The sequence below is a fragment of the Grampus griseus genome (genome assembly GCF_964374135.1).
Source record: "Grampus griseus genome assembly, chromosome: 2".
Lineage (NCBI taxonomy): Eukaryota > Metazoa > Chordata > Mammalia > Artiodactyla > Delphinidae > Grampus > Grampus griseus.
This window is the reverse complement of record NC_139018.1, coordinates 106,802,248-106,816,410: the sequence shown is the minus strand read 5'-3', so window position 1 is coordinate 106,816,410 and position 14,163 is coordinate 106,802,248. Positions and strand designations below refer to the sequence as shown.

The following is a 14,163-nucleotide window of genomic DNA, read 5'->3' as shown; positions in this document are numbered from 1 at the left end:
ACTATCTTCCTTTTGGATGGCTAGTCATCTTACTAGATCGTTTTTATTATATGTTTTCGGGGAGTAGGATATCTCGAAGATCCCAGCCACAGCCATGCAGTTTCGAGGCCTGGAGGACAGCACGCTTGCTTCTCAGATGTCTGAGAGGAAAGCTCACCCTCTCTTCTCTTCTCTCTCAGCATGAAGGGTGCACTGCCCAGTTAGCAATCCCTTTGCTCCCCTGATAGCCCGCGGCTCCTTTTTATTCACAGAGTAATGCTAATGTCATTACTCTCAGTTTCTGTCTTCTGCGAATACTGGGGATCCTCCAGAAACATGTCATCTCCATCACTACAAGTCAATATTCATTTGCTTTCTTCAAGGTCCATAGCCCTGGTCTGATAGTATTGTAGGGTCTCCTGCAGAGGCGGGGGGTGGCTGTGGCTCATTGTGGGGACAAAGACACGGGCAGCAGCAGTTCTGGGGAGTACACACTGACCTGAGCCCTCCTGGTGGCTGCCATTTTCTTACCCAGTTCTTTTTTAAATAGATAATACCATCATAGGGTTCAAAAAATTTTAAGTTTAAAAAGGTATACAGTAGGGAATTCCCTGGCGGTTCAGTGGTTAGGACTCCACGCTTCCACTGCAGGGGGCACGGGTTTGATCCCTGGTCAGGGAATTAAGATCCCACACGCTGCATGGTGCAGCAAAAAAATAAATAAATAAAAAGGCATACAGTAAAAAGTCTTTCTCACATCTGCTCAGCTCCCATGTCCCCATTCTACTCCCACAGATACTGTTTTTTACTTCTTTTGTAGCCTTCCAGTGTTACATATACTTAAAGAAACAAGTATGAATATAGCTTGTTAGAATATAACATGTTTGTTAGAATATTGAAACACACTGAATAGGCAATATTAAGCAAAAGAAGGGAAAGGAAATTTTTTTTTCTAAGAGTTGGATTATTTCACTTCTCAGTTTCATGGTAGATTCTGGTCCAAAAGGAAAGAACCTTATACAGTGACTTAAAATCAGCAAGGAAATTCAGTTTTTGTCTCTGTTTTTCTTTTTTTTTTTTGTACGCGGGCCTCTCACTGTTGTGGCCTCTCCCGTTGCGGAGCACAGGCTCCGGACGTGCAGGCTCAGTGGCCATGGCTCACAGGCCCAGCCGCTCCGTGGCATGTGGGATCTTCCTGGACTGGGGCACGAACCCGTGTCCCCTGCATCGGCAGGCGGACTCTCAACCACTGCACCACCAGGGAAGCCCTGTCTCTGTTTTTCAGTAACCACTTCAAAAGAATGAAAGGTTAAAAAATGAGGTACTCCTCGTCATTTACAAATAACACTTTTAAAGTGGGTTACATGGAATCCCAGCTGTAAGCTTACATTTTGTCTAAATGTGTTAAAGAGATGTTTGTAAACTTACTTGCAGTGGTTGTAGAGGTATATATTTGTTGCAAAGTCTCTGTCTTTTAAGGGAGACAATGACAAATAAGTCTCTCTTATTTTCTTTTTAAAATTTTTATTTTGTTCTATCATGTTAGTGTCTGTAACTTGCATTGCTTGGTTCAGTGAAGACAGACCATTTGCAGTGGGATATTTTGATGGAAAATTGTTATTGGGAACAAAGGAACTGCTTGAGAAAGGAGGCATTGTTCTAATTGATGCACATAAGGTAAAGCATGTTTACCTGATGGTTGCTTTTTCTTGTTTTATACTGTAGTATTGCTTGATACTAGTTTCTCAAAGAACTTTTTTATATCAGTCACTTATGATTTAATATTCTATTGTTATACAAAGTCTTTGGACCATGTATGTAAATGGAAAAGTCTGTGTAAGAAAGCCATTGAACTAAGAAAGGGGTAAAACCAAAACAGTGAAATAGGATTACCCTTGGAACACCCCCTGTCAGAGTACCTCCCACTAATGCTAGAAATTCCATCTATGAAGAATGATTCCTTTGCCTTAAACAGAGGTTGTCAGTTCAGATGCTTATGGGGCCATCTAGGCAAGTAACATAAATGCATGAAGCCAGGAGCTGGAAGGTGTGAAGGAGGGCAAAAAAAACGAAGTCAGAAGAACCCAATGATGACAACCATATAAACACAAGACATGTCCCAGATTCTCATAGTATTAGCTGTTTTTGGTGTAAGAGATGCTTTTTTTTAAAACTCTCTTGTTTTTCATATTTTAATGATCAGTAGTCCATAAAAATAACTTTAAAAATGGTGATGAAAGATCACATATCTTCTGAATCAGAATTTCATAATTCATTCATCCAGCTAACGTTTATTGAGCTTTGACTGCAGCAAATATATATAGTGCAGACTATATTAAAGGGTGAGTTGGTCTAGTGATTGGAAATAATATGCCAGTATCTAATTTGCATAAAATGTTGATTTCAAAATAATTGAGTGATAGAAGTATAGGTCATAAATTATTAAGTTTAAAGTATTTGTGAAGGAAGCATTACTATGATTTTTTTTCTACCTCTACCATTTTAAGGATACTCTTATTAGTATGAAGTGGGACCCAACAGGTCATATTCTTATGACATGTGCCAAAGAAGAAAATGTGAAACTCTGGGGGCCTGTTGCAGGATGCTGGCGCTGTCTACATTCACTCTGCCATCCATCTATTGTAAATGGCATTGCTTGGTGCAGCCTTCCAGGGAAAGGATCCAAGTTGCATTTACTAATGGCCAGGTATGTTGTAAATTTGTGTGTCTGTGTGTGTCTTAATTTTTATATTAGTATAGACTGTTACTTGCATTAAGTGTGGCTTCTCAATAAACTTAAACAGTTTACTGCCAGTTACTGTTCTTATAATGTGTAATACCATAAGATCACCTTAGGGAAATAAAGAAGTTTTCCAATGTGAAGCTTGGGATATATAATCCAAAGATATGCCATCTCCTTAACCGTGTGTGATATTGTTAGAATATAGATCCTACTTGTATTTCTTGTGAAAGATTATAGCATAACTACTACAAATAAATTTTTAAAATATACTGTAGTAGTTCTATCATGTCTTAATTGATTGCTCTTTGAGAATATTTTTACTTCTGCATATTGACACGTTTTGGTTTTATGTGATCAAATTTTTTAAGTGGCTGTCAGAGTGGCTTAGTATGTGTTTGGCGTATTCCACAAGATACCACACAGACCAGTGTGACTAGTTCAGAAGGATGGTGGGACCAGGAATCAAATTGCCAGGTAAATATTCTGGTGTTTTTCAAGACTTTATTTGAAACCACAGATAGTATATGTTATCAAGTAATACTCCTACTCGGTATCTCAAATGTCAAGAGCCATTAGGGAAACGTGAATAATTGTCATACTTTGTGTGCTCTCTGAATTAGCCTAATTTTTTATAAGTCAGAGGTACCATAATTGCTTGTTAAGGTGAGATGTTCAATAAATATGGAGCGGTGATCGTTTATGGTATATAATCAACACCACCAATAGGTGAGTCCTAAGCTAAAGTTTTTGGTACAGTGAAGCAGGAACACCACGGGAGCACTCCTATTCAAAGTATCTCCTACTGATACCAGAATTCCACCTATGAAGAACCATTCCTTTACCTTAAACAGAGGTTAAAAATTTACAGTAGACAGGGAATTCCCTGGCAGTCCAGTGGTTAGGACTCAGTGCTTTCACTGCTGTGGCCCTGGCTTCAATCCCTGGTCGAGGAACTAAGATCCCACAAGACGCGTGGCATGGCCAAAAAAAAAATTATGGTAGATGCTCACAGAGCCATTTGGTAAGTAACATAAATTCATTCACAAAGCTGTGGAGAAGGTAAAACACACACACACACACAAACACACACACACACACAGGAGTGCACATGCTTCATATAAAGGGCATAGTTGCCACAGAGGAGATTGCCACCCTCCAGAAATGAGAGCCTATTGCTACCAGATTGTCAAATTTTTTGTTGTTGGAAACCAAAAATTCAGTGTTTTAAGTAAAATCTCCCAATATTAAACATTGGCATCTGACTTGAAATTCTTTAAAACCCTGGTTGGCCGGTTGAATTGTATCCCTGAGTTGCCAGTTTGCAACCTCTGTTGCTTTCTCTTTTGTTCATTATACAAATACATTATGTCATTTTTGGGTAAATGAGTATATCTGGTATTATGCTGTCTCATAACTAAAAGGAAGAGGGAGCTTAAAGGCAGGGAGAAAGGGGTGAGGAGGGAGGAGTAGATAGCTCACTAATGGGAGGAAAATATCACAGAAGCAGAGGTAGGAGCACTAGAGATAAATCTGATTTGCTCTCTGTGCTAAAGAGTAGCCCTTTAGACAGGCCTACCTATTTCATTCCTAAAACCTGCAGAGCAAACATGAGATTAGATACCATGGGACAGACAGACCCATAAGCCAACAGAAAGAGGAACTTGTTTGTATAGCACCAGCATGTGCAATTCACAAATGTTAGAGGCTAAAAGTGAAAATTACATGAAGTGAAATTTAAAAATTAAAACACTCATTAAAAGGTAGACGTTAGAATTTTCCTATCTCTGAGGGATAATTGGAACTTAAATGTAGTCATTTCTTCCCGTTTGAAGAGTAGAGAACTAGCTTAGAAGTGTATCAAAAAAGATGAAACAGCATCAGCAAAGGAGAACCAGATTGATATCTTATTATTTTCTCCATCAGGCTAGTCCTTATGAGAGAGTTGTCCTTCCCTCCTCCCCAATTTTATACTGAAATATAAAATTTCCAAGAATGAATTGTAAATCTTGAATCTATAAATTGTTTTATTTTTCAATATTTGTTAAAAATAAAAATGAATTGCAGGATGGATATAGGAAATCAGTCGGAGCCAAGTGTGTTTATCAATTGCGAGGACACATCACCCCTGTCCGGACCGTTGCCTTTAGTTCTGATGGGTTGGCCCTGGTGTCTGGTGGTTTAGGTGGCCTCATGAACATTTGGTCTTTAAGGGTAAGAGTATAGATGTTATTTTTATCTTAAGAAATGTTTTTATATTAACTTATATGTGATAAAAGTTAACCCAACTAATCCTAGGAATATTTTGTGTAATAATATCTTGAATATTGAAGAAACCCCTTTCAGAGTTCTCTGCCCTTTAATTTTTTTCTTTTTTTAATATCTTTATTGGAGTATAATTGCTTTACAATGGTGTGTTAGTTTCTGCTGTATAACAAAGTGAATCAGCTATACATATAAATGTATCCCCGTATCTCCTCCCTCTTCCATCTCCCTCCCACCCTCCCTATCCCACCCTTCTAGCTGGTCACAAAGCACCGAGCTGAGCTCCCTGTGCTATGCGACTGATTCCCACTAGCTAGCTGTCTTACATTTGGTGGTGTATATATGCCCATATATACACTACCACTCTCTCACTTTGTCCCAGCTTACCCTTCCCCCACCCCGGAAGTCCATTCTCTAGTAGGTCTGCGTCTTTATTCCCATCTTGCCCCGAGGTTCTTCATGACCTTTTTTTTTTTGGTTCCATATATATATGTTAGCATATGGTATTTGTTTTTCTCTTTTTGACTTATTTCATTTTCTATGACAGTCTCTAGGCCCATCCAACTCACTACAAATAACTCAATTTCATTTCTTTTTAATAATGAGTAATATTCCATTGTATATATGTGCCACATCTTCTTTATCCATTCATCTGTTGATGGATACTTAGGTTGCTTCCACATCCTGCCTATTGTAAATAGTGCTGCAATGAACATAGTGGTACATGACTCTTTTTGCGTTATGGTTTTCTCAGGGTATATGCCAGTAGTGAGATTGCTGGGTCGGATGGTAGTTCTATTTTTAGTTTTTTAAGGAACCTCAATACTGTTCTCCATAGTGGCTCTATCAATTTACATTCCCACCAACAGTGCAAGAGTGTTCCCTTTTCTCCACACTCTCTCCAGCATTTATTGTTTCTAGATTTTTTGATGATGACCATTCTGACTGGTGTGAGGTGGTACCTCATGGTAGTTTTGATTTGCATTTCTCTAATGATTAGTGATGTTGAGCATCCTTTCATGTGTTTGTTGGCAATGTGTTTATCTTCTTTGGAGAAATGTCTATTTAGGTCTTCTGCCCATTTTTGGAGAGGGTTGATTGATTTTTTTGATATTGAGCTGCATGAACTACTTGTATATTTTGGAGATTAATCCTTTGTCAGTTGCTTCATTTGCAAATATTTTCTCCCATTCTGAGGTTGTCTTTTGGTCTTGTTTATGGTTTCCTTGGCTGTATAAAAGCTTTTAAGTTTCATTAGGTCCCATTTGTTTATTTTTGTTTTTATTTCCATTTCTCTAGGAGGTGGGCCAGAAAGGATCTTGCTGTGATTTATGTCATGGAGTGTTCTGCCTGTGTTTTCCTCTTAAGAGTTTTATAGTGTCTGGCCTTACATTTAGGTCTTTAATCCATTTTGGGTTTATTTTTGTGTATGGTGTTAGGGAGTGTTCTAATTTCATTCTTTTACATGTAGCTGTCCAGTTTTCCCAGCACCACTTATTGAAGAGGCTGTCTTTTCTCTGTTGTATATTCTTGCCTCCTTTATGAAAAATAAGGTGACCATATGTGCCTGGGTTTATCTCTGGGCTCTCCTGTTCCATTGATCTATATTTCTGTTTTTGTGCCAGTACCATACTGTCTTGATTACTGTAGCTTTGTAGTATAGTCTGAAGTCAGGGAGCCTAATTCCTCCAGCTCTGTTTTTCTTTCTCAAGATTGCTTTGGCTATTTGGGGTCTTTTGTGTTTCCATACAAATTGTGAAATTTTTTGTTTTAGTTCTGTGAGAAATGCCATTGATGGTTTGATAGGGATTGCAGTGAATCTGTAGATTGCTTTGGGTAGTAGAGTCATTTTCACAATGTTGATTCTTCCAATCCAAGAAGATGGTATGTCTCTCCATCTGTTTGTATCATCTTTAATTTCTTTCATCAGTGTCTTGTAGTTTTCTGCATACAGGTCTTTTTTTCTCCTTAGGTAGGTTTATTCCTAGGTATTTTATTCTTTTTGTTGCAGTGGTAAAATGGGAGTGTTTCCTTAATTTCTCTTTCAGATTTTTCATCATCAGTCTATAGGAATGCAAGAGATTTCTGTGCATTACTTTTGTATCCTGCTACTTTACCAAATTCACTGATTAGTTTTAGTAGTTTTCTGGTAGCATCTTTAGGATTCTCTATGTATAGTATCATGCCATCTTCAAACAGTGACAATTTTACTTCTTCTTTTCTGATTTGCATTCCTTTTATTTCTTCTTCTTCTCCGATTGCTGTGGCTAAAACTTCCAAAACTATGTTGAATAATAGTGGTGAGGGTGGGTAACTTTTCTTGTTCCTGATCTTAGTGGAAATAATTTCAGTTTTCACCACTGAGAATGATGTTGGCTGTGCGTTTGTCACATATAGCCTTTATTATGTTGAGGTAAGTTTCCTCTGTGCCTACTTTCTGGAGAGCTTTTATCATAAATGGGTGTTAAATTTTGTCAAAAGCTTTTTCTGCATCTATTGAGATGATCATATGGTTTTCATCCTTCAGTTTGTTAGTATGGTTTATCACATTGATTGATTTGTGTATATTGAAGAATCCTTGCATTCCTGGGATGAACCCTACTTGATCATGGTGTATGATCCTTTTAATGTGCTGTTGGATTCTGTTTGCTAGTAGTTTGTTGAGGATTTTTGCATGTTTGTTCATCAGTGATATTGGCCTGTAGTTTTCTTTTTTTGTGGTATCTTTGTCTTTTTTTGGTATCAGGGTGATGGTGGCCTTGTAGAAAGAGTTTGGGAGTATTCCTCCCTCTGCTGTATTTTGGAAGAGTTTGAGAAGGATAGGTGTTAGCTCTTCTCTAAGTGTTGGGTAGAATTCGCCTGTGAAGCCATCTGGTCCTGGACTTTTGTTTGTTGGAAGATTTTTAATCACAGTTTCAATTTCAGTGCTTGTGATTGGTCTGTTTATATTTTCTCTTGCTGGTTCAGTCTTGGAACGTTGTGCTTTTCCAAGAATTTGTCCATTTCTTCCAGATTGCCCATTTTATTGGCATGTAGTTGCTTGTAATAATCTCTCATGGTCCTTTGTATTTTTGCAGAAGTTGTTACTTCTCCTTTTTCATTTCTAATTCTATTGATTTGAGTCTTCTCCCTTTTTTTCTTGATGAGTCTGGCTAATGTTTTGTCAATTTTGTTTATCTTCTCAAAGAACCAGCTTTTAGTTTTATTGATCTTTGCTATCATTTCCTTCATTTCTTTTTCACTTATTTCTGATCTGATCTTTATGATTTCTTTCCTTCTACTAACTATGGGGTATTTTTGTTCTATCTCTAATTGCTTTAGGTGTAAGGTTAGGTTGTTTATTTGAGATTTTTCTTGTTTCGTGAGGTAGAATTGTATTGCTATAAACTTCCCTCTTAGAACTGCTTTTGCTGCATCCCATAGGTTTTGGGTCATCATGTTTTCATTGTCATTTGTTTCTAGGTATTTTTTGATTTCCTCTTTGATTTCTTGAGTGATCTCTTGGTTATTTAGTAGTGTATTGTTTATCCTCCATGTGTTTGTATTTTTTACAGATTTTTTCCTGTGATTGATATCTAGTCTCATAGCATTGTGGTCGGAAACGATACTAGATACGGTTTCAATTTTCTTAAATTTACCAAGGCTTGATTTGTGACCCACGATATGATCTCTCCTGGAGAGTGTTCCATGAGCAATTGAGAAGAAAGTGTAAACTGCTGTTTTTGGATGGAATGTCCTAAAATATCAATTAAGTCCTTCTTGTTTAATGTATCATTTAAAGCTTGTGTTTCCTCATTTATTTTCATTTTGGTTGATCTTTCCATTGGTGAAAGTGGGGTATTAAAGTCCCCTACTATTATTGTGTTACTGTCGATTTTCCCTTTAATGGCTGTTAGCATTTGCCTTATGTATTGAGGTGCTCCTATGTTGGGTGCATAAATATTTACAATTGTTGTATCTTCTTCTTGGATCGATCCCTTGATCATTATGTAGTCTCTTGTCTGTTGGATTGATCCCTTGATCATTATATAGTCTCTTGTTTCTTGTCTCTCGTCTCTTCTTTGTCTCTTGTAATAGTCTTATAAAGTCTGTTTTGTCTGATATGAGAATTGCTACTCCAGCTTTCATTTGATTTCCATTTGCATGGAATATCTTTTTCCATCCCCTCCCTTTCAGTCTGTATGTGTCCCTAGGTCTGAAGTGGGTCTCTTGTAGACAGCATATATACGGTCTTGTTTTTGTATCCATTCAGCCAGTCTATGTCTTTTGGTTGGAGCATTTAATCCATTTACATTTAAAGTCATTATTGATATGTACGTTCCTATTACCATTTTCTTAATTGTTTTGGGTTTGTTATTGTAGGTGTTTTCCTTCTCTTGTGTTTCCTGCCTAGAGAAGTTCCTTTAGCATTTGTTGTAGAGCTGGTTTGGTGGTGCTGAATTCTCTTAACTTTTGTTGTCTGTAAAGTTTTTGATTTCTCCGTCAAATCTGAATGAGATCCTTGCTGGGTAGAGTAATCTTGGCTGTCGGTGTTTCCCTTTCCTCACTTTAAATTTGTCCTGCCACTCCCTTCTGGCTTGTAGAGTTTCTGCTGAAAGATCAGCTGTTAACCTAATGGGGATTCCCTTGTATGTTCGTTGTTGCTTTTCCCTTGCTGCTTTTAATATTTTTTCTTTGAATTTAATATTTGTTGGTTTGATTAATACGTGTCTTGGCATGTTTCTCCTTGGATTTTTCCTGTATGGGACTCTCTGCACTTCCTGGTCTTGATCGTTTCCTTTCCCATATTAGGGAAGTTTTCAACTATAATCTCTTCAAATATTTTTTCAGTTCCTTTTTTTTTCTCTTCTTCTGGGACCCCTAGAATTCGAATGTTGGTGCGTTTAATGTTGTCCCAGAGGTCTCTGAGGCTGTCCTCAATTCTTTTCTTTCTTTTTTCTGTATTCTGCTCTGCCATAGTTATTTCCACTCTTATCTTCCAGGTCACTTATCCGTTCTTCTGCCTCAGTTATTCTGCTGTTGATTACTTCTGGAGAATTTTTAATTTCATTTTTTGTGTTGTTCATCATTGTTTGTTTGCTCTTTAGTTCTTCTGGTTTCTTGTTAAACATTTCTTGTATTTTCTCCATTCTGTTTCCAAGATTTTGCATCATCTTTACTATCATTACTCTGAATTCTTTTTCAGGTAGACTGCCTATTTTCTCTACATTTGTTTGGTCTGATGGGGTTTTACCTTGCTCCTTCATCTGCTGTCTATTTGCTGTCTTCTCATTTTGCTTAACTTACTGTGTTTGGGGTCTCCTTTTCGCAGGCTGCAGGTTTGTATTTCCCGTTGTTTTTTGGTGTCTGCCCCCAGTGGCTAACGTTGGTTCAGTGGGTTGTGTAGGCTTCCTGGTGGAGGGGACTGGTGCCTGGTGGGTGGGGCTGGATCTTGTCTTTCTGGTTGGCAGGACCATGTCCAGTGGTGTGTTTTCAGGTGTCTGTGAAGTTAGTATGATTTTAGGCAGTGTCTCTGCTAATGGGTGGGCTTGTGTTCCTGTCTTGCTAGTTGTTTGACATGGGGTGTCCAGCACTGGAGCGTGCTGGTCGTTGAGTGGAGCTGGGTCTTAGCGTTGAGATGGAGATCTCTGGGAGAGGTTTCACCATTTGATATTACATGGGGCTGGGAAGTCTCCGGTGGTCCAATGTCCTGAACTCGGCTGTCCCACCTGAGAGGCTCAGGCTTGACACCAGGCCGGAGCACCAAGACCCTGTCAGCCACATGGCTGAGAAGAAAAGGGAGAAAAAAAGAAAGAAAGAAAAAATAAATAAATAAAATAAAATTATTAAAATAGAAAAAAATTATTAAAAAGTAATAAAAAATAGAAAGAAGAGAGGTAGCAAACCAAAAAACAAATCTACCAATGATAACAATTGCTAAAAACTATACTAAAAAAAAAAAACAAAAACGGACAGTCAGAACCCTAGGACAAATGGCAAAAGCAAAGCTATACAGACAAAATTACCCTAAGAAGCATACACATACACACTCACAAAAAGAAAAAGGAAAAAAAAATTATATATATATATAAGGAAGAGAGCAACGAAATCAGTAAACAAATCTACCAATGATAATAAGTTCTAAATACTAAACTAAGATAAACATAAAGCCAGAAACAAATTAGATGCAGAAAGCAAATCCCAAGTCTACAGTTGCTCCCAAAGTGCACTGCCTCAATTTTGGGATGATTTCTTGTCTATTCAGGTATTCCACAGATTCAGGGTACATCAGGTTGATTATGGAGATTTAATCCACTGCTCCTGAGGCTGCTGGGAGAGATTTCCTTTTCTCTTCTTTGTTCGCACAGCTCCCGGGGTTCAGCTTTGGATTTGGCCACGCCTCTGCATGTAGGTTGCCTGAGGGCGTCTGTTCCCCACCCAGACAGGATGGGGTTAAAGGAGCAGCTGATTAGGGGGCTCTGGCTCACTCAGGCCGGGGGGATGGAGGGGTACGGACGTGGGGCGAGCCTGCGGCGGCAGAGGCCAGCGTGACATTGCAACAGCCTGAGGCACAACGTGTGTTCTCCTGGGGAAGTTGTTCCTGTATCACGGGACCCTGGCAGTGGCAGGCTGCACAGGCTCCTGGGAGGGGAGGTGTGGATAGTGACCTGTGCTTGCACACAGGCTTCTTGGTGGCTGCAGCAGCAGCCTTAGCGTCTCACGCCTGTGCCTGGTGTCCACGCTGATAGCTGCAGCTCATACCCATCTCCTCGTCTAGGCAGTGCTCTGAATCCCCTCTCCTTGCGCACCCGAAACAATGGCCTCTTGCCTCTTAGACAGGTCCAGACTTTTCCCTGGACTCTCTCCCGGGTAGCTGTGACGCACTAGCCCCCTTCAGGCTGTGTTCATGCAGCCAACCCCAGTCCTCTCCCTGGGGTCTGACCTCCGAAGCCCGAGCCTCAGCTCCCAGCCCCCAACCTGCTCTGGCAGGTGAGCAGATGAGCCTTTCAGGCTAGTGAGTGCTGGTCGGCCCCGATCCTCTGTGCCGGAATCTCTCCGCTTTGACCTCTGCACCCCTGTTGCTGCGCCCTCCTCTGCAGCTCCGAAGCTTCCCCCTCACCCACCCCATCTCTGCCAGTGAAGGGCCTTCCTGGTGTGTGGAAACTTTTCCTCCTTCACAGCTCCCTCCCAGAGGTGCAGGTCCTGTCCGTATTCTTTTGTCTCTGTTTTTCCTTTTTTCTTTTGCCCTACCCAGGTACGTGGGGAGTTTCTTCCTTGGGGAAGTCTGAGGTCTTCTGTCAGTGTTCAGTAGGTGTTCTGTAGGAGTTGTTCCACATGTAGATGTATTTGTGGGGAGGAAGGTGATCTCCACGTCTTACTCCTCTGACATCTTGAAGGCTCCCCTGCCCTTATTTTTTCTTAATGATGTATTTTTAAAATCATTTAGAAAAGGCTCTAGAAAATTGGATAGTAGTATGCAGTTGGGCATTGCCAAATGTACCTAAAGTGTAGGTTTTACCATAAGTTTTTGTGAACATGAAGTATAAATTTAAAATGTAAATAATGGCTAACTAGATAAGTAGTGTATATTGATAAATACATCTCATTTTAGGATGGCTCTGTCTTGCAAACTGTTGTGATTGGCTCTGGAGCTATTCAGACCACAGTATGGATTCCAGATGTTGGGGTAGCTGCTTGCTCAAATAGATCAAAGGTAATTTTACAATCATATCAAGTTGTAAGTTGTTAGCCTGTAAGGTATCTTAAAAATCCTAGTCCAAGCATCCCACTTTACCGAGGCAAAAAATGATATCCAGAGGGATTATTACTTGCCCAAGATAATGCAGCTGTTTAGTGGCAGAAGGAAAACTAGAACCTGGTACGCTCCTGTACCCTATACTTTGGGAAAAATGCTTAATTATTGAATGACTTTCCACTGGAAATTATAAAGAGAATTTATTACTTTCTGCCATGATTTTTGAGACAGCACTAAATTATCTAAAGAATTTTCCCCAAAAAGAAGGACTACCTCAAAGACCTTTAACTCAACTATACAGAATATATCTTGGCTTTCAAATTTAATGTTCTACTAAAAAATACTAGCCCTCTACTGTGAAATAATTCTATGATATGACAGTATCTCTTACAGTATTGCTTTTCATACCCTTAATGAATAGTGTCAATGTGCTGCTTTGGTTTACATTTATGTGGTTAATATGTGGTAATATTAAAATAGAGCTGAAAACCTGCATGAACAGTCCTACTAGAAGTAAAATATAGAATCAGACCATAGGCAGTAGTAGCCTGCATAGAATAAACCATAGAGCCACAGAGCAGTGCTGCTTCTCTTGTAGATGTGTGTCCCTCAGCAGAGTACTACTTCCTCTAGTATCCTTGTGGTCATGTCAGACTCTTAAAATATACTAGATACCTTGTCCTACAAGTCCTATGAGCTAGCAAATAATTCTCTTTAAGAAGAATCAGCTAATCCATGGTAGTTCACACATTTTACAGTTACTCACTTGTTTTTACCTTAGACAAAATTTAAGATGTTTTGAAGTTCATAGGCATTAAAAGTATAGCATAAAATGTCCAAAAAGCAAAAGTGTTTAATGTATTACTAGAAGGAATTTCTCATATATGAATGGTGATGGAATGTCTCTCTTTTATTTAAACAAATATCATGTGGCATGGTTTATTTTTCATCAGGATGTTTTGGTCGTGAATTGTACAGCAGAATGGGCTGCTGCCAATCATGTTTTAGCAACCTGTAGGACAGCACTGAAACAACAGGGTGTTCTGGGATTAAACATGGCTCCCTGCATGAGAGCATTTCTGGAGCGGCTCCCCGTGATGCTTCAGGAGCAGTATGCCTATGAAAAGGTAACTGATTACACTCGTTCTTGCAGATCTACAGATGACTGGTGCTTTGGAATTGGAATTATAGCTTTGAATTTATCCCTTAAGAGTATGAGGTCTGAGTAAAATAAGTGGGGCTGTTTGGGCAGAATCACATGAAGATAATTCATGTCTAAAACAGTTGTTTAGTAATCCTAAGCCTGCTTTTACTTTATTTTAGTGGGAGTAAAATTTTTAAATAACCCTCAAATTTGTATAGTGTTTCTATTATTCATGTCAGATTATTTATTCATTCCAAAACTTCTTTAAATCCCTGTACCTCAGAGTATATCATCTTCCCT

At 39.0% G+C, this 14,163-nt stretch overlaps 1 protein-coding gene across 1 annotated transcript in view; it reads left to right on the top strand.

Annotated features, from left to right (window-relative positions):
• Positions 1-14,163, top strand: part of HERC1 (HECT and RLD domain containing E3 ubiquitin protein ligase family member 1) — a 215,112-nt gene that overhangs the window by 168,777 nt on the left and 32,172 nt on the right. The window contains exons 55-60 of the mRNA XM_082681255.1: positions 1,526-1,656; positions 2,487-2,686; positions 3,091-3,196; positions 4,787-4,933; positions 12,576-12,677; positions 13,673-13,846. Coding sequence (XP_082537381.1) covers positions 1,526-1,656; positions 2,487-2,686; positions 3,091-3,196; positions 4,787-4,933; positions 12,576-12,677; positions 13,673-13,846 — 860 coding nt within the window. The remainder of the gene's footprint in view (positions 1-1,525; positions 1,657-2,486; positions 2,687-3,090; positions 3,197-4,786; positions 4,934-12,575; positions 12,678-13,672; positions 13,847-14,163) is intronic.